This window comes from Cebus imitator, unplaced genomic scaffold, assembly GCF_001604975.1.
Source record: "Cebus imitator isolate Cc_AM_T3 unplaced genomic scaffold, Cebus_imitator-1.0 Scaffold68, whole genome shotgun sequence".
In the NCBI taxonomy this organism is placed as follows: Eukaryota; Metazoa; Chordata; class Mammalia; order Primates; family Cebidae; genus Cebus; species Cebus imitator.
The window spans coordinates 5,173,670-5,192,593 of NW_016107383.1; the positions used below are offsets into that span (position 1 = coordinate 5,173,670).

Sequence of the window (18,924 nt, forward strand, 5' to 3'; positions counted from 1 at the left end):
AAAAAAAAAAAAAAAAAAAATAGAGGTTGGGCGCAGTAGCTCATCCCTGTAATCCCAGCACTTTGGGGGGCCAAGACGGGTGGATAACCTGAGCTCAGGAGTTTGAGACCAGCCTGGCCAACATGGCAAAACCCTATCTCTACTAAAAATACAAAATTAACTGAGTGTGGTGGTACACAACTGTAATTTCAGCTACTCGGGAGGCTAAGGTACGAGAATCGCTTGAACCTGGGAGGCGGAGGTTGCAGTAGCCAAGATCATGCCACTGCACCCCAGCCTGGGAGGTAGAGAGAGACTCTATCTCAAAGGAAAAAAAAAAAAAACGAATTATAATACTGAATAGCCTGACCACTCCAGGACCCATATTGGAGAATAAGGCAAGACTAATACGTGAAAGAACAGACCTAGGTCTTGAAGAATAGTAACATGGAAACAGGCAAAAGGCACTAGAGAGAGATGCAAGAGATGCTTGTACAAAAAAGATTAGGGGAAGCTCAGTGCCATGTGTAACAAAATTTCTGCGGCCTTGATATACCCTCCGTCTTGTCATACATGCTTGAGCAGCTGTGTAAGTAAGCATGTGCCTCACTTATCCAGCGGTACATCTTTTCAGGCAAGTTGACAGACTACAGTCTGAGCTTAGGCTGTAGCCCCTCTCTTCTCATCCTGTGGTTCAGTACTCCCTCTTTCTCCACTCTCCAGCTCACTCATTTGAGAAATTCCCTTCAGCCTGCATTTGGAGACAGGCATGAAGGGTAGTGCCACTGAAGAAAAATTGCTATGGGTGTTTTTATCTTATATTGTATTTTTCCCGATTGAAATCCTCAAGCTGGGGAATAGCAACGTGAGCTTCTCGTGGTTCAGAAGTCCTGCTGCAGTTTGTGTTTGTGATGGGTTTACCATGAGGAGTCCTCATTTGCTTCAGTCCTTCCGAAGATGCCAATAAAAGCCTGAGCAATGGGTTCACATGGCCATATACCTCAAAAAAGTTTGTAAAGTAAGACAGATTCACCTCAAATGATTAAAATAGTGCTTCTTAACATTTTTAAAGTTACGACTCCCCAAAAAAGCTTTTTAGACATATTTCTTTTCTAATCGCCCTCCCCATGAATTTTTAATACCACCCATGAGTGATATATTTGTTTATGTATTCTCTATATGTTTGTGCTTTATATATTTTTAAATGAGTACAATTCCACCCCCTAAAATCTGTGCATCCTGAGTGATACCACCCCATTGAGAAAGCACACATTAAGACTTCTCTCTCTTTCTGCTCCTATTCCCCTCATCATCCTTCTTGTACTAGGCAGCTTTGAAATGGATACAAGAATTTTGGGAGCTAGCTAAGAGGAGCTTGAGGAAGAACCATCTAGCTTGGAGCTAATGAGATATCTTTATGTAGTTTGACCTGACTCCCATGTATACTCATTGCCAGCAATTCCATGTAGAAATAGCTTACAAGAATACTCCTACCACTTACTGTGCAGCTCTGTCCAAGGCCAGGATGCAAAAATGCTGAGCCAGAGGTCAGATGATCATGTCACTGTGTCCTGGGGCATCCAGCACACGAAATGTGTGGGTTGTGGAAAAGAAGCAATATTCAAAATATACAGGGCCAGAGCTAGTCTGTGGAAAAAAATGTTTCCAAATCTAACAGCTTATATATGAAAACTACTTTATAGAGAGATAGTCCCAAAATTGATAATATTATTAAGTATATTACCAATAACAAATTATAAAGGTGAAAGAAAAATCTGACACTACTACTAATAAAGACAAAATTCAGACTTCTGCTACAGGCCACGAGGGATTTGCCTACCTTATGTTAATCCTTCTGCTAAGCATGACTAGCTGGGTCCAAATAAAAAAAATTAAATTCATATTTGAAGGTATAACAGTGCAAACAAAATGAACAGAACTTTAGGTGCCTTGATGTGGAGGAGGAGGGAATCATACTAAGGTCAGCTATGCATTCTGTAATACCATCTTCCCAGGCCATTCACCAGTTCATAAGTGGGGTAGCCCTAAGAGGCTAAGAGGCTTGAGCACAAAGTTGCTCAAAGTGGATTGATATTTAAGGCCTGCCAAAGAGGAGTGGCCCAGGAAAACGTCCCCATATTCCCAGTTAGAACTCCAGAAACTCCACTCCAGAAAACACGTAAATTAGACCTATACCTATTCATGTTTTTAAAAACTGTTAGCAAATTAGAAATAGAAGGAAACATAATCTGAAAAGGAATACCAACAACAACAAAACTCTACTTAAAAATTATACTTCATAATGAAATACTGAACACTTATCTCCTGAGACTGGGAATGAAATTAGTGCAGCCCTCTATCAGCAATTCTAATCAACATTATGTGTGAGGTCCTAGCCAGAGCAAAAATGGAAAAATAAATAAAAATCATAATAATTGAAAATAAAGGAATATGAGCATCATTATTTGTGGAAAACATGATTGCATACTCAGAAAGTACAAAAGAATCTACAGATAATCTATTAGTATTGATAAGTTTTTTAGATGCCTTGACATTCAAAAACTAATTTTGTTTCTACATAGAAACAATTCAAAAATGAAAATAAAAGACCATTTATAATAGTGTTAAAAATAAGTAAATATGTAAAAATAAATCCAGTAAGAGTTACAAGCCCTCCACAATAAACTCCACATAATAACAATGAAAAAAAATTAAAGAATATCTAAGAAATGAAGGTAAAACTATATTAATGGGTTATAAGACTCAATATTGTTAATATGCCAGTTCTCTCTCAAATTGGTCTATAGACTCAATGCTACCTCAATCAAAATCCCAGAAGTGGGCCAGGCACAGTGACTTATGCCTGTAATTCTAGCACTTTGGGAAGCCAAGGTGGATGGATCACCTGAGGGCAGGATTTTGAGACCAGCCTGGCCCACATGGTAAAACCCCATCTCTACTAAAAGTACAAAAATTAGCCAGGCATGTTGGTGTGTGCCTGTAATCCCAGCTACTCAGGAGGCTAAGGTGAAAAAATCGCTTGAACCTGGGAGGCAGAGGTTGCAGTGAGCTGAGATCCTGCTACTGTATTACACCCTGGGCAACAGAGTGAGATTCCATCAAAAAGTCCCAGAAGTGTTCTTTTAGAGATTGATAAGCCAATTCAAAATATATGTGTAAATGAAAATGACCAAGAATACCCAAGACAATCTTGAAAAAATGAAAAATAAAAACAAAGGTAAAAGACTTAAATTACTGAATTTATACATTTATTAGGAAACTAAACCATTAGAATTGTATAATTTCATGCAGAGACAGACAAATTAATCAGTAGAAAGTAAGAGTTCAGAAACAGACTAACAAACTTGATTTATACAAAGCTGACACTAGTTTTTAATGGAAGTCACAACCTAATCAATATATAGCACTGAGTTATTGGCTATTCATGTATAAAAATAATAAGCTCGATCCCATACTTAACACTGTACCTAAAATCAATGGTTTATAGATCTAAATTTGGTGGTAAACCCAAATCTGATAGACCTAAATTTGAAAGGTAAGGCAATAATGCCTCTGGAAGTTAATATAGAAGTCTATATTTTTGATCCTAGGATAGGCAACAACTTTTTAAACATATGAAAAGGACTAACCATGTAAGAAAAACATACGAAAAGGACCAACCATGTAAGCAAAACTATCAGGTTAGAGTCTATCAAAATAAAGAACTTCTGGCTGGGAGCAGTGGCTTATGCCTGTTATCCCAGCATTTTGGGAAGCTGAAGCAGAGAGATCACCTGAGGTCAAGACTTTGAGACCAGTCTAGCTAGCATGGCAAAAATCCTATCTACACTAAAAATACAAAAATTATCTGGGTGTGGTGGCATGTACCTGTAATCCCAGCTACTTGGGAGGCTGAGGTGGGAAAATTGCTTGAACCAGGGAGGCGGAGGTTGCAGTGAGTTAAGATCACACCACTGTACTCCAGCCTGGGTGACAGAATGAGACTCCATCTCAAAAAACAATAAAAGTAAAATGAAGAACTTCTATTCATTAAGAGATACTTCTCAGAGCACAAAAAAGGAAACCACAGAATTGGTTATGTGATACCTTTGTAGTCAATAAAGGACTTATACGTAAAACATATAAGGAGATTATACAAATCAGTAAGAAAAATAACTGATAAACCCAAAAGAATTAAAAAGATCAAAAGAATAGTTATTTAAAAAAAGATGATATTCAAATTACCAACAAATGTATTAAAAAGTGTCAACCTCATCAGGGTAATGCAAACTTGACTAAACTCTGGTGGCACTGCATACTAACCAAAATGGCTAAAATAAAAATGATTGACAAAATCTAGTTGTTGGCAAGGATGTCAAACAACTGAAACTCCCATACACTGCTTCACTATACCATGGAAATAAATATACTATTTTAATATGCAAAACATGAATGAATATATGGACATAGTATTTGGAAAAATATTCCATACAGAAAAAAAATCTATATACTATTTTAATATGCAAAACATGAATGAATATATGGACATAGTATTTGGAAAAATATTCCATACAGAAAAAATATATATATACTATTTTAATATCCAAAACATGAATGAATATATGGACATAGTGTTGGAAAAAATATTCCATACAGAAAAAAAAATCTATATGCCAAATGGTTCTATTTACAGAAAGTTCAATAACATGAAAAACTTATACTATGAAAACTTATAACACAGTCCTAAGTCAGTATGGTGATCTTTAGAAAGGAGGAATGTAATAATCTGTAGATGACACAAGAGTGGCTTCTTGAGGGCTCAATCTTGGTATTGGTTACACAGGTATTTTATTCTGTGAAAAGTCATCAGACTGAATCTTTGTGTGGGCAAACTTTTCTTTGTGGTTTTTTTTTTTTTTTTTTCAGTAAGCAAAGTTTGATAAAAATAAGTTTTGGTTAACTGTGCTAAGGAAAATATTATTATATGACTACATTATCCCTCTGTCATCCCTTAAAAATGATATTAGAAATTTGTGGACAGATAAAGCAGCAATATGAATGCAGACAAACATACATAGCTAATAATTATAAAAAAAGAATTTTCAAGGCACAATAATTCATACATTGATTAAAATGTTATAATTTTTAGTGAATTTTCTAATGTTCCATCTGTATACTTTTAAAATTTAGTGATTTTTTAAAATTTCTTATGATAGTTAATTCATTTTTACAACTACTTTCCCATTTTTAGTTTTGTATTTTTTAAAGAAGGCCCTCCAAATTGTATAGCTTCAGATAAAATGCATCATGGATCTGTCCCTATCTGTATCAACTTCATTAAACCACTGGTTAAAGAGACAGAAAGGTATAGCCGGAAAGTGGGATGTTGGACTTCAACATTTCTGAGACGCAGCCATGTTAAATGTGATTAAGATCTCATGTATTGCTCATATTGCTCTGTGGAGATAGCAGAAGTGGTAGGAGAGGGAAAATCACTGCCATAAATAAGTTCAGAATTGAAGAACTTTGTTTTTCAATGGTCATTCTAGATTTTGCACTTCCCTAGGTTTAGATGTGTCCAGTCTGGATGAGATTTTATCTAGAAGAATTGGAGCTAATCTTAACCCTTGAATAAAAGAAGACTAAGTAACCTGGGAGCATAGTAGATGATGAAGACAAGAAAGCCTCAAGAGTTGTGTGTGTGTTTTTTTTTTTTTTTTTTTTGAGATGGAGTTTCACTTTGTTACCCAGGCTGGAGTGCAATGGTGCGATCTCGGCTCACCACAACCTCTGCCTCCTGGGTTCAGGCAATTCTCCTGCCTCAGCCTCCTGAGTAGCTGGGATTACAGGCACACGCCACCATGCCCAGCTAATTTTTTGTATTTTTTAGTAGAGACGGGGTTTCACCGTGTTGACCAGGATGGTCTCGATCTCTTGACCTCATGATCCACCCGCCTCGGCCTCCCAAAGTGCTGGGATTACAGGCGTGAGCCACCGCGCCCGGCCCAAGAGATTTTAGTATGATTAGCTGAGCCCCAAAGTGGATGGACTTCCAGAAACGCTGAAAAAGTAACAGTCTGGAAATGATAGGGTTAGCTAACCTTATTTCCTTCATGCCTAGCCCTCCCTCAAGGCTCAATACATAGCACCTAATGCATACCTTTATCACTATATTCACTGTCATTGCTGATTAGCTTATCTGTTTCCCCTTATAGACTATGAACTTCTAGGGAGAACAAATGAAAGAAAGGTTCACTGGGTTTGTTTGTTTAAATAAATATAAGCTCTGTCAGGATCCTAGTGTTTAATCATTTTATCTTAATGCCTATTGTATATTGTAGACACTTTCTGGATGTTTGTTGCATTAAGCATGAAAAACTGCATAATAAAACATTATTTCCTATAATATGTCTCTCTTTACTGCTCCTTATTCCTATAAATACCACTTTTCCTTAATATCATTTTCTTCCATTGGCTACCAAGATTTTCTTCTCCTCCAGAGATATGCCATCAGATTTATGTGCATGTCCTGGAATTTTTTAAAACATGGAGATACAATGTTCCAGCTCACTTGGATTAATTTCATTTTTAATCTGTACTTCGAAATTTATTGTCCTCATTTTGGGGATTGCCTTTCTAAATTTTTTACTGACTCAGATTAACCTCAACTTTATAGGCTGACCTTAATGTTGTCACTTGCATGGATAGGGTAGCTTTCTGGATGTCAATATTTCATTTTAGAAGTAAGAAATAATAATGATTTAGTATAGGTAAATTCCATCTCATAGCAAAAAAATGTTTTTATTTAAGGTCAATAATCCATTTACACTGAAAGCATTATAATTTTTTTGTTTATTTGTTTGAATGTGACCTCTAATTCTTTAACTTTCAGACAGTCATTATAGACACGTTCCCACTCGTGGGCCAAAATCAGTTTTTGCGGATGACTTTAAATCGTAATTAGTTTTGGGGAAATAGATATTCTAGGCTCAAATCCTCCATAAGCCAGCTAAGTGCTTGGCATGCATTCCTTTACCATAACTCAGATTCAGAACACAGAAGCTAACATTGGTTGAGCATTCTCTGTGAGTCAAGCCAAATGCTAATCCCATCATAAGAAAATATTACTATACCTAATTATATTCTCCTTAATGATCTCATAATTTTAGGTACTAATTATTTCTACTTTTAAAATAAAGAAAAGGAGGCTTGGAGAAATTCATTAACCTCTCCATGTGTTGTCAGTAAGTGGCAAACCCAGGATTCAAACCCTGGTTTTGGGGGAGCTTTCATGATCTTTTATTGCACCACACTGCTTTGCTGTTCCCATTTGTTATGAAATGAAAAGTATTCATGTCAAAATACTGGAGAATAGTTACAGAGTTTACATCTTCTCAGAAAAAAAGGCCACATGCCAATTCAAGAAATTGTTTCCTATATTACTAAGTTCTAACTAAGGCCTACTGCTTCAGTGAAGCCTTCTCTACCCTGATCCACACCATCATTTTTCTTTTTCTGAATTCCTACCAGGCTTTTCATTTACTTCACTCTGTTAGTACATGGTAGTGTCTCATCTCTTTGTTCTCTTGTGTGTGTTTTGCTTTCCTTAAAAGACCATCATTTTCCCAAAGCACTCTATTTATACTTCTTTTATGTCTCTTATAAAGCTTATCCCAGAACTTGGTTTGTAGCATAATTGGAATCAATGTTCCATCTACGTTGAATTAAGAGATTCCTATGCAAAGAAAATATAATATTTTTAAAAATCAAAACATTAAACCCATAGTCATACCATCTTTTAAGTGCATAATGTTTTTAAGGGTGATGAGGACTGCTATTCTTTGCAACTTTTGATAATATTTTTCAAACACCTTGCTTTTCTTCATTAAACCATTGGTTAACTCATTCAGAAGCACCATGAAAGGGGAGTCAGAAGGGGCTGGGTTGGAACACCAGCACTGCCATTTAATGGCTAGATGTCCTTGAGAAAGTTATTTTGCCTCTCTGATCCTCAACTTCTTCAAGTTGTAAAATAAAGATAATGATAACACTTAGTTCATATGATTTAATGTGATAGTATATGTAAGGTATCCAGAATAATACTTGGTGATTGATTGGTACTTAGTAAAATATATGTTCCCTTTCTTCCATTACTGTATTCTTAAACTCTATTCTTATTTTTCCAACTTATGTATAAGAGAAATAAGGAATTTGCATGTGGTAACTAAGAGGTGAGCAGATTGATATTACTGAGCAGGGTGCTCGGCCCATATTCATGTCTTTTTCCCAGTTATATTCTCTGCTGTGCCTTGAGCCTGACCTTGCACTCACCTTCATTCAGTTGCTGAAGATTTTCATAGCCAGGCTCAAATGCTAAGTCTTCCTTTACCATTCCACTTGAAGCACCATCTCTTTTGCCTTCCTCTCGGAATATGTTACCTCTCTGTTCGATGTCTCTGTCTCTCTCACAATATGTATCAGGTTCTATTATCATAGATTTCACCATTGTCTCCTTTCATCCAAGCACAAGTTCCAGTCCTTCCTCCTGCACATGTAAACTGTATTCTGGTCTTCTAGGACCCCCAACTTTTGTTTGGGTAGCACATGAATGTCTGGCATCAACCCTAAAGAAAAGTGTCCACATGGCTCAGTTTAGAAAGGCTCAGCAAATCCTTGGAAGCCCAGCGGGCATGCCTTCTTCTGAATTATCAAAAGTAACTATGTAAGGGAATTTTAAAGAAAAGTACACATCAGACAATGATGAGAAAAGCCAATGGGTGTCCCCAGTGCACGCAACATGGGACCCCCTGTAGATTTTAGAGTGGCTTTTGCTTTTTCTCTGTTGCTGATGAAGGATGAGTCTTGGCAGAACCTTAATGCCAACTCCAGTCCCTTTTGCATTGTCCCCTTTGGCCATATAACCAATTCCCTGACCACACCACGGTCCTGTGAGGGTAAGCCTCATACACCTAGCCTAGGTAACCTTCATCCTGTATCCATCCTTCATGAGTTCTTTCTTATTCTTTTTTCCAGACCACCATTGAAGCATATACTCTATTTTACTTCTGTCTGGGTCTTCCCTTTTGATTCTGAAGAACCTCAGCCAAACATTTCTTCCTGAAAATCAAAAGCTTTTGCTTTCAATTATTGTATCTGATGTGGGCTTCAAGAGCTTATTCTGAAGTTGAAAAAAAAAGTTAACATGTTTTATTCTTTCTCTCTGCTTTAAAAATCCTGCTTCTCAGAATTATTTTGTGGATGCCTGTGAGTGAGAAAATGGTTACATATAAAGAAGTGCAGAGAGGGAAACTACCAAGATTATTATTTCAGTATAATATATTTGACATGACTTTATATTATTAGTATTTGCATACATCACTTCACTTCTAAAACTTGTAAACTCCTTGAAGTCATAGATTGAATCTGTGTCTCTGTGTATCCTTTCAAAGTACCCAGCCTTTCGTCTTTCATAGAGTAGTAAATAGTAAATATTTGTCTAATTAAATTGAAAAAGCACCATACATGTATTCTTTTATAAATTCAAGGGCAAAGTCACTTGGAGTAACTTGGGGCATAATAAATACAAAAACACGGCAGTGTGCTATCAAATTGATCAAGATTCACAAAACAATGGTATTTTTAAAATTGAAAACATGCTGAGAATTGTATTAGCCTTGTTCAGGCCACATTATTTTTTTAAAATGTTAGTAGGTTAGGTTACACAAATTCAAATGCTCCTTGCAAACTCTGCTGGAATTCTGCTTTCAATCTAAATAAATTATGACTCATTTAATTAGTTGTGCCTGTGCAGCCAATTGAAATTTTTATTATTTATAAAAACCAAGAGATATTAGAGATATTAGTTATAGATATGGCAAATAAAATTTAAAACTGCTTTGACTCTAGATGTGAAATAATTCACCCCTTCCTTCCTTCCTCCTTCCCTCCCTCCCTCCCTTTTTCCTTCCTTCCTTCCTTTCTTCTTCTTTCCTTTCTTCTTTCCTCCCTCCCTCCCTCCCTGCCTGCCTGCCTCCCTCTCTCCTTTCCTCTCTCCCTTGTTTCCTCCCTCCCTCCTTTCTCTCTTCCCTTCCTCCCTCCCTCTCTCCCTCCCTCCCTTCCCACCTCCCTCCCTCCCTTCCCACCTCCCTCCCTTCCTTCCTTCCTTTATTTTAATTTTATTTTATTTTGGTTGCTATTGTTTTTATTCAGGTGACAAAGGAGAAAAAGGTTTGCTTGGAAAACATGGGAAAAAAGGCAAAGCAGGTATGATATGCTCAATGTTCTTTGATTTCTAACATCATTCCAAATTTATTCATCTCAAAAATAAATATATTTTAAATGAAAAGCAAGAGTCCTTTTAGGATGCTTAACCTTATTTAGCTTGGACTAGAAGAAAAGGAAGAAGGGGACTTTCCTCTCTCCCTGCTAGGGACTTTCCAAGCCCTGGGGAAGGGGATGGTGGCACTTTCATCTCTGCCATGCTTCCTATGAGAATGAAGCCCAGTGTATCAGGAAGTAGCCTAATTCTTCTGGGCCAAGAGGAAACTCTGGCAGTAGGCCTTGCATAAGCATGCCATGCCTTGCCTTTCACTCGTATCTCGACCAAAACTGGCCATCACAGTGCAGCAGCAACCTCATCTGATACAGGCCCCTGGTTACAGAATATGTTTTTATTATCTGGGGGTATTCTCCTGGAGCTTTATTCCCAGTGCTTTACGCAGGGAAAGAAAATAGATTGCTCTTTGGTAATTTCAATTGTTTCTATCCACAGGGCTATGGTGAAGACAATTCTAAGAACTGTTTGACATTCTTTATATTTCATACGAATATGGATAAATAAGGCCATAGACATTTTCCTTTGGCTAATAAAATTATTTTTACTTTTCAAGCAACCAAAGAAAAAAATTGAAATGTTTATGTATAACAGCTCTTAAATGGAAAAAAGGAATCGTTTGAATTTTACACGTGTTTCCTTGTAATTCCCTCTGTGTCACAGCAATATTTGCAGGTTATTGAAAAGGTGGGTTTGCAAAGAAGAATAAAAGACACATTAAAATCATAGTTAATCACCTGGCCAATAGGGTGAAATCCTGCCTCTACTAAAAATACAACAATTAGCTGCATGTGGTGATGGGTACCTATAGTCTCAGGTACTCAGGAAGCTGAGGCAGGAGAATTGCTTGAACCCGGGAGGCAGAGATTACAGTGAGCTGAGATTGTGCCACTGCACTCCAGCCTGGGTGACAGAGCAAGACTCCATCTCAAAAATCAAAAAATAATAAAATGAAACCATAGTTAATCTACATACTAGGCAACTAGCTTTTAAAAATGTCAGTTGGATCTATTTATATGATTTAAACTTTGTCCTTGCAGCTATATTTTAAATAGGTAATTAGAATTAACATTTGATGTAATTGTGAAAAGTTTCTTCTGTCTTGGTAAACCTGTGTGATCTAGTGAATAATGCAATAACACAAGAGAGCACTGGCAGGAAATACATTTTAAGGAAGCTGTAAAAATTTTATTCTGAGATTGGGCAGACACATTCTGTGTTCAACGAAGATGCCAAATGGTCCAAAATGTGCATGCAGTGGTTTGTCATATGTATTCGTCTTTTAAAAATCTGGTTTAGAACTATCTTATAGCTCATTCAAAACATTTACAAAGATATTTTCTGAAATTCTATAAATAATGGAAATTGGAAACCCTATTTTAAATAAACGGTTTAAAGTATAGCCATTCACAGATATATAGAACCAGACTGGAAAAAGATAGTGAGTATTGGAAGGAGAGCAAATGTTCCTTTACACTGGTCTGCATGTACTTCAACGAGTTTACAGTTTTCATCATTTAAAAGGTACTGTCTGTGATTGTGGAAGATACCGGACATTTGTTGGACAACTGGATATTAGTATCGCTCGGCTCAAGACATCTATGAAGTTTGTCAAGAATGGTGAACATGTTCTCTTTTGCTTTGTGTTATGTATCTATTGATAAATCCCTATCAGCACTATAATTCCAATACTCTTAGCAGGAAATATCTTGGGTTGGGCAAAGGGCTATTGAGATAGTGTCACCTGTTTAAAGATATCCCAAATTGCTAATTACCCACTAAGATTCCAGGACACTTCAAGTCCACTACATATATTTGTATGTATGTGCATTGCTTATGGGAAGAGAAATAGACTTTCTTAGGTGAGGGGAATGGAGAAAAGAGCAGAGTGTGGCAAGCTATGCTGTAAGAATAATAATAGACAGACAGACAGAACTAGCATATCAATATAGAGGCAATAAGAACAATAGCTGCTTTCTTGAGTACATGGAATAGTACACAACTACTAGCATTATTTCACTGAGTTTTCACAGTTTTTATAAGGTAGATACCATGATTGAACTAAAACTTAGAGGAAGTACCTTGCCCATAGATACAGACCTAATGAGCAGTAGAGGAGGAATATATTAGAGGCATCTCTGACTCCTCTACCCACAATACAAACATTGTGTGTTTCTCTGTGTTTCAACATCCAGTACTGGTCATTTTTGTTATCCCTTGTCCATTTTTTCAAAATAGTTATCAGAAAAGCCCTTGAAGTGGAAAGGGTTTATATATTTTCTTCTGAGACAGTAACAATAAGGTAACTATTATAATTAGTTACAATCGGTTCCTTTTTCTTATACTTTTATTTATTGTAACTCAGCTGTATTTGTTGTACATTGTTGGAATTATGTAGATGCTGTCTTGTAACACTAGAGGCAAAGGAAATACTTGATATTAACTAACTATACTAATTATAACTCTAGTTGTAATTGGTACTAAAGATTCTGTCTCTGATATGACTTAGACTGTCATGAATAAGCCAGACCATACAGGGAGAACATAGAACAATAGTTCTGAACATTTTAGTGGTCATATATTTCTTCGTGAATTAAATCTATGGATCCTAAAATGCATATGTAGAGGCCCCTGACACCCAAAACATACATGCCATATTATGATTGAAGGGTGATTCTCAGTCTCTACTTCTGTTCTGAAGCTAACTCAATAGCTCAGTCTTCTTCTTGTACCTGGGATGAAATTCAATTCATGTACATGTTCACAGCCCAGGAATTCAATTCAATGTGGATAAACACGTATTATCCCTACATCATTTCAATAAGCATTTACCATTCCCATAAGCATTCCATGCATGGAGGCTAAAGAGTGTCAGAGACATGGTCATTCTCCTGAAGACATTCACAGTTGAGTAGGAGAGAAATGCAGGCAAACAATGAGACTAAAACATGTTGAGTGCTAGAAGGAGGAAGTGAAAGGGTCAATGGAAACACAGGGAAGGGCGACTGCCATGTCTATCCAAGGGCATTGGAAAGACTTCTTATAGGGGAAAACATTTCCACTGAGATCTAAGGGATGAGTAGAAGCTTGCCAGGTAGAAAAGACTTTCTAGGCCTGGAAGAGAGAAGGGCAAGCACGTGTGGCCACAAGTGTAGCTTAAACATAAACTGTGTTGGGAAATATAGTATGACCTGGGCTGGCTGAAAGTTCACGTAGCACATCTTTGTCAACTTTGTGCTGGACAGCTGTATGAGAAGTTGAGGAGAAAAGGAAGGGAGAACAAATGGCAGATATTTGTTCTCTATTTGATAACTGAAGGTAGGGACGATTAAACCAGTGACTACCTCATAATAGTGCTTTGAAAAATAATTCTTGAACATTGAATAAATAAATGCGAATCTGGCAATATTATAATTTTATTGCCCTTTGTCTTTTTGAGATACATAATGATACTCTTTTTTTCCCTCCCTGCAGTCATAGCAGGGATTAGGGAAACTGAAGAGAAATTCTACTACATCGTGCAGGAAGAGAAGAACTATAGGGAATCCCTAACCCACTGCAGGATTCGGGGTGGAATGCTAGCCATGCCCAAGGATGAAGCTGCCAACACACTCATCGCTGACTATGTTGCCAAGAGTGGCTTCTTTCGGGTGTTCATTGGCGTGAATGACCTTGAAAGGGAGGGACAGTACGTGTTCGCAGACAACACTCCACTGCAGAACTATAGCAACTGGAATGAAGGGGAGCCCAGTGACCCCTCTGGTCATGAGGACTGTGTGGAGATGCTCAGCTCTGGCAGATGGAATGACACAGAGTGCCATCTTACCATGTACTTTGTCTGTGAGTTCATCAAGAAGAAAAAGTAACTTCCCTTATGCTATATATTTGCTATTTTCCTGTGATCATGATTACACTTATTTTTATCCGTCCTTTTTTTCCCTAATTATACTACATTTGATCTGACTCAGCACAACTAGGAAATGCTAAACTGAGGTATGGAACCTCCATCATCATGCTCTTTTGTGATGATTTTCATATTTTCACACATGATATGTTATTGACTCTGTGGCTCACTAGGTTACATGGGTCTTAAGAGAGCATTTTAATTCCTAATTTTACAGGACATGGTTGGTTGTTTACATGTCAAATGAGTTGTGCTCTTGGTATTTGCTCTACCATCTCTCCCTAGATAACTCTGTGTCTAGCCCAGTAGATGATTGTCCAGTTTGTTGGTGATGATTAAGAAGGTTGTTGATGGCCAGGCTAACTTGCCTGGCCCAAAGCCAGGATTGTAGAAGGGCTTTCTGTGAGTAATGATAAGATCTTTGAATCCAGGATGCCCAGATCTTTTACCAGTCACGCCCTATGGCCATGGCCATACTTGAAAGTTCTCCATGTTGGCACAGACTTAGAAATGCTTTAACCCCAAACTTTTATATGTGCAACTTCTAGCCTGTGTCTTGTTTCAGACCATGGGAATGATGAATACTCTTTTTGTGCTTCTGATCTACAGACTTCAGTAACATAAACCAAGTATGTGCTTTGGAGCCCTTAGTGTAGGCCTTCACCGTAATTTCAGGTCCCTCCATATTCACAACTGATTAAAGAAAAATGGAACTCTTAAAATCAAATTGAAAAAATGGGGGAATTGTTCACAACAGTATTATTTATAGTTCTCTTACTAAATTGCCCTCTGCTATTAATATAACTTCATTTTGATTTATCTTAGGTTTACGTGCATGAGTTTTATTCGCCTTAGGCATGGGGAATGAAGGAAGGAGTTTGTGAAGCCTTAAGAAAATTCTGGAAGCTTCAAAGTGCTACCAGCATCATCTCCAGGTCTCCTTCTCCTTGCCTCTAACCTATCACTCATGGTGACATTTCACGGGAGGTCTTTTATTCTTCATAAATATATGTGGTAAATATCCTACCACAGATGTCCCTCCTAATACTCTGACATCACAGAAACATATGAGGCACAGAATTTGGAGCATGCCTAGAACTCGCATTTACTGTGAGGATAAAATTCTACCTTGAACTGCAGATCAAACCTCAAAGCAGCTTTCACTTGGAATTTAAAAATAAACAGTTCGAAGATACTCTAGATTATCACCCTATAAACTGCTGCTCCAGTTATGGTTTGTGGCATATGATTAGGCTGTTTTAAATGCTGGCAAAATGGTTAATGAAATAAGAGAAACAGATCAACAACATATGTTCACCTTAAACCATCTGTTCATGATTTCACTCATGACTAACTGGTTATGAGATAGGATTTAATTAGGTTATTTCTGTGGGTTCAACAAAGGCCATAAACTCAGATCCTACAGGGTCCAGGCATATGACATACATAAATGAAGTGGAACAGGTGGGGACCCTAGTGCACTGAGCACAGCTTACCCTTCCAAAGGAACCAGCTGCTCCTCAGTGGCTGCTACTGGTGCTAGGGAGGACCCAATCTTGCTACATGTGCTGATATTCCAAGAGAAGTCAGAAAGCTGGGACTTTGTAACATATCCTCATATTTTAAAATGCTGGCAGTGAATTAATTTTTAACCCAAACTTTAAGTCATATGGGTTAAAAATTAATTAAAGATTAGAGGTCAAAAGTCTTCTAGCCATAATTGTGATCATTTTATTTCTTACTTCTGGAGGAAGGTTTACAAGTTTCTAACCAAATAGAATGTCATTAGGTTATGATGACATCAAAGTCAAGATATCCTATTAATACCTTATTCAATTCAGCTTAATAATAGGAATTTGTTATATGTTTGGACATTTATCAGGTTACTAGTTAAATGCTTATGAGATGATAGCACATGATATTTTAAAGGCAGAAAAGTTGAATAAAAATTACAAAGCAGGACCATCATATCAAAGCCAGTATCCTTGGATAGAAAGCCATCCCAGATCATGAGCAATAAAAACCCAGAAACACCTGTAGGAAAATAAGGCTCATATGTAAGAAGAGAGGAAGGAGAGACATGCAGCAAATGTTGCTGATGGGCAGCTTCATGTTAAAGATCCATGTCCTGATTTTCTCTAAGCCCCCAAAGTATGAACATTTGTTGTGTGTACTGTAGTTGCTATTACTACTTACTATGAATGTTATAGTAATAATAGTTCTCTCAATGACTCATCTTTGCTGTGATGCTTCCAAAAAAAAATATTAACAGAACTTCAGCCAATAATGTGTATCCTGCAACCTTGCCTGAAAGAAATTTTGAAGATACCACACCATTAATTTAAATTATTATGAAAACTCAAATTTTTGAAGCACTTTGTGCTTAATAAAATGCCTTCACATATCATTTTTTATTTGATTCTGATAAACTCTGTGAAGGATGAAAAACAATCATTTTACTGCCACTTCCCAATGATAATACTGAGGCCCAAGGAAGCTAAGCACTTTACCAAAATCAGTTCACATGTAAAAGAAATCAGTGCCTTTAGCCTCTGATTGAAACCGCCAATGCAGTGTCTTCTCCAATCTCTGTGCATTACTCATGTATTGAATGGAATTTCATCCACAATGATCTTGTGATAGAAGGTGCTCAAATGACTTATCTGTACTACATTCCAAAGTTAAAGGTGAGGATTAATTAACAGAGATGATGGGGAATCAGAAGCTTGCCTTACAAATTTAGTGTTCACTGGTTTGTTTTTTAATTCACAAATGTCCACATAAGCCATTAGTGTTGAGGAGGTAAATTACGGCAGCCGTAGTACAATTCTGCAGATAACTACAGATATAGGGCAATCAAATCAGATACATAAAAATCAAGACTTGTCCCAAATAAGAATGAGCAAATAATTATTTTCCTCATAAAAGAATTCACTAGAGAAGTGAGTCACTGCTCAAACATAGTAGAAATATGTACACCCTTATTATAGAAAGATATAACAAGTGTTAATTGCACTTTGGACAACTCACCCACAAACACTGCCGGCATTTTAAAAATGCATTTCATCTGCTTAGATCTGTATAACTCAAATATGAGCAGCTCTAATTGTCATTAATTGAACAATGTCCAGCTCTCTGGATTGCACACTTTGAGATAACACAATACTTGTGGAATAGGAAAAGTAAGCTATACAGCATCACTCACAGCATCAACGTATTGAGACTAAATTTTCTCAGGTATTATCAGTGATAGGAAAATGACAGTGTGATTCCATCTGGGGTAGCACTGGTTTGACAGCATCACTTAGAAATTAAAAATCTAGATCTGATATCACAACTGCCCAAAGGCCACACCAACTGTGCTTCTTACTAGCCACATTAGGAGAATATCTTAAGTGCTCTAAACCTTGCTTTTCTAATCTATATAGTTCTTCCCCTCATAATGTTGTGACAAATAAAAGCAGCAATGCAATGAGGTATTTAGCAGAGTACCAGTAAAATAAGTTATATGAATGCAAAGACACTTACTTAGCTATTGCTACCAACTGCATCTACTACCAGATGCATATTGAAGAGAAACAAAACATAGTTTAAGACATATTAAAAATTACCTATGTGAATATATGTCTCTCATATGTATACTACACACACAGCATATATATGCTGTATGTATGTACTAAATGTGTGTGTGTGCATGTTCAGCAAGGTAAATATTTTATACTTATTCAACAGATTTTTTTCTCTGGGAAGGTAAATAAATTTGCCAAAAGTTGTACTGCTTATTGGAATTAGAGCTGAGGTCCATCACTGTATATGATTGATTCTAAAACGGTACTTTTTAAAATAGGATCCAGTTTATTGTAACCTACGGTGATCACATTAACTATTTTTTAACTTGAATTCAGTAACTTGTATCTCCTTGAGGTTATAAGGTCTTCATAATATAGACAAATCCTCTAAAATTCATGGGGAAAATCTGACAAATCCTTTCGCATGGGACTGAAGGAAAGGAGCCACTGGCCACAGATATAAAGGTGTATATGGACCTTTTTCTGAACGTAGGACTTTATTTTACTGTTCCCCTAACACATGGTCATGCAGTTCGTATTTGAATATTTTTGGTAATCTGGTAAGACTATTAATTTTTTTTTTTTTTTTTTTGAAGTGGAGTCTCACGCTCTTACCCAGGGTGGAGTGCAGTGGTGCGATCTCAGCTCACTGCACTCCGCCTCCTGGATTCAAGCAATTCTTCTGCCTCAGCCTCCTGAGTAGCTGGGACTACAGGCATGTGCCACCACACCTGGAATTTTTTGTAATTTTAGTAGAGATGGGGTTTCACCATGTTAGCCAGGATGGTCTTGATCTCCTGACCTCATGATCCTCCTGCTTCAGCCTCCCAAGGTTTTAGGATTACAGGCATGAGCCACCATGCCTGGCCAGTTTTTTTCTTGTGGTGACCTAAAATACACTTTTCTCTAATTTCTACCCATTGTCCCTGTCCTTCCTTCTGCTGTTTACAAGTCTGGGAAGTTTGACCCTGGCACAAGCTGGAGCACCAAGAGCAGACTCTTAAAGAAAAGACAGGCCGGGCGCAGTGGCTCAAGCCTGTAATTCCAGCACTTTGGGAGGCTGAGGCGGGTGGATCACAAGGTCAAGAGATCGAGACCATCCTGATCAACATGGTGAAACCCCGTCTCTACTAAAAATA

General features: G+C 37.2%; 1 protein-coding gene across 2 annotated transcripts in view; it reads left to right on the plus strand.

The window, feature by feature from the left end:
- The window catches only part of COLEC10 (collectin subfamily member 10), a 41,334-nt gene extending 23,345 nt beyond the window's left edge, over positions 1 to 17,989 (plus strand). Inside the window, exons 4-7 of one of the 2 annotated variants that reach the window (XM_017530691.2) lie at positions 10,189 to 10,242; positions 11,837 to 11,932; positions 13,787 to 14,152; positions 15,042 to 17,989. In XM_017530691.2, coding sequence (XP_017386180.1) covers positions 10,189 to 10,242; positions 11,837 to 11,932; positions 13,787 to 14,152; positions 15,042 to 15,055 — 530 coding nt within the window. In that variant the 3' untranslated portion in view covers positions 15,056 to 17,989. Of the gene's footprint in view, positions 1 to 10,188; positions 10,243 to 11,836; positions 11,933 to 13,786 lie in introns of both variants that reach the window. The other variant, XM_017530690.2, reaches the window with a different exon arrangement.
- The last annotated feature ends 935 nt before the right edge of the window (positions 17,990 to 18,924 follow it).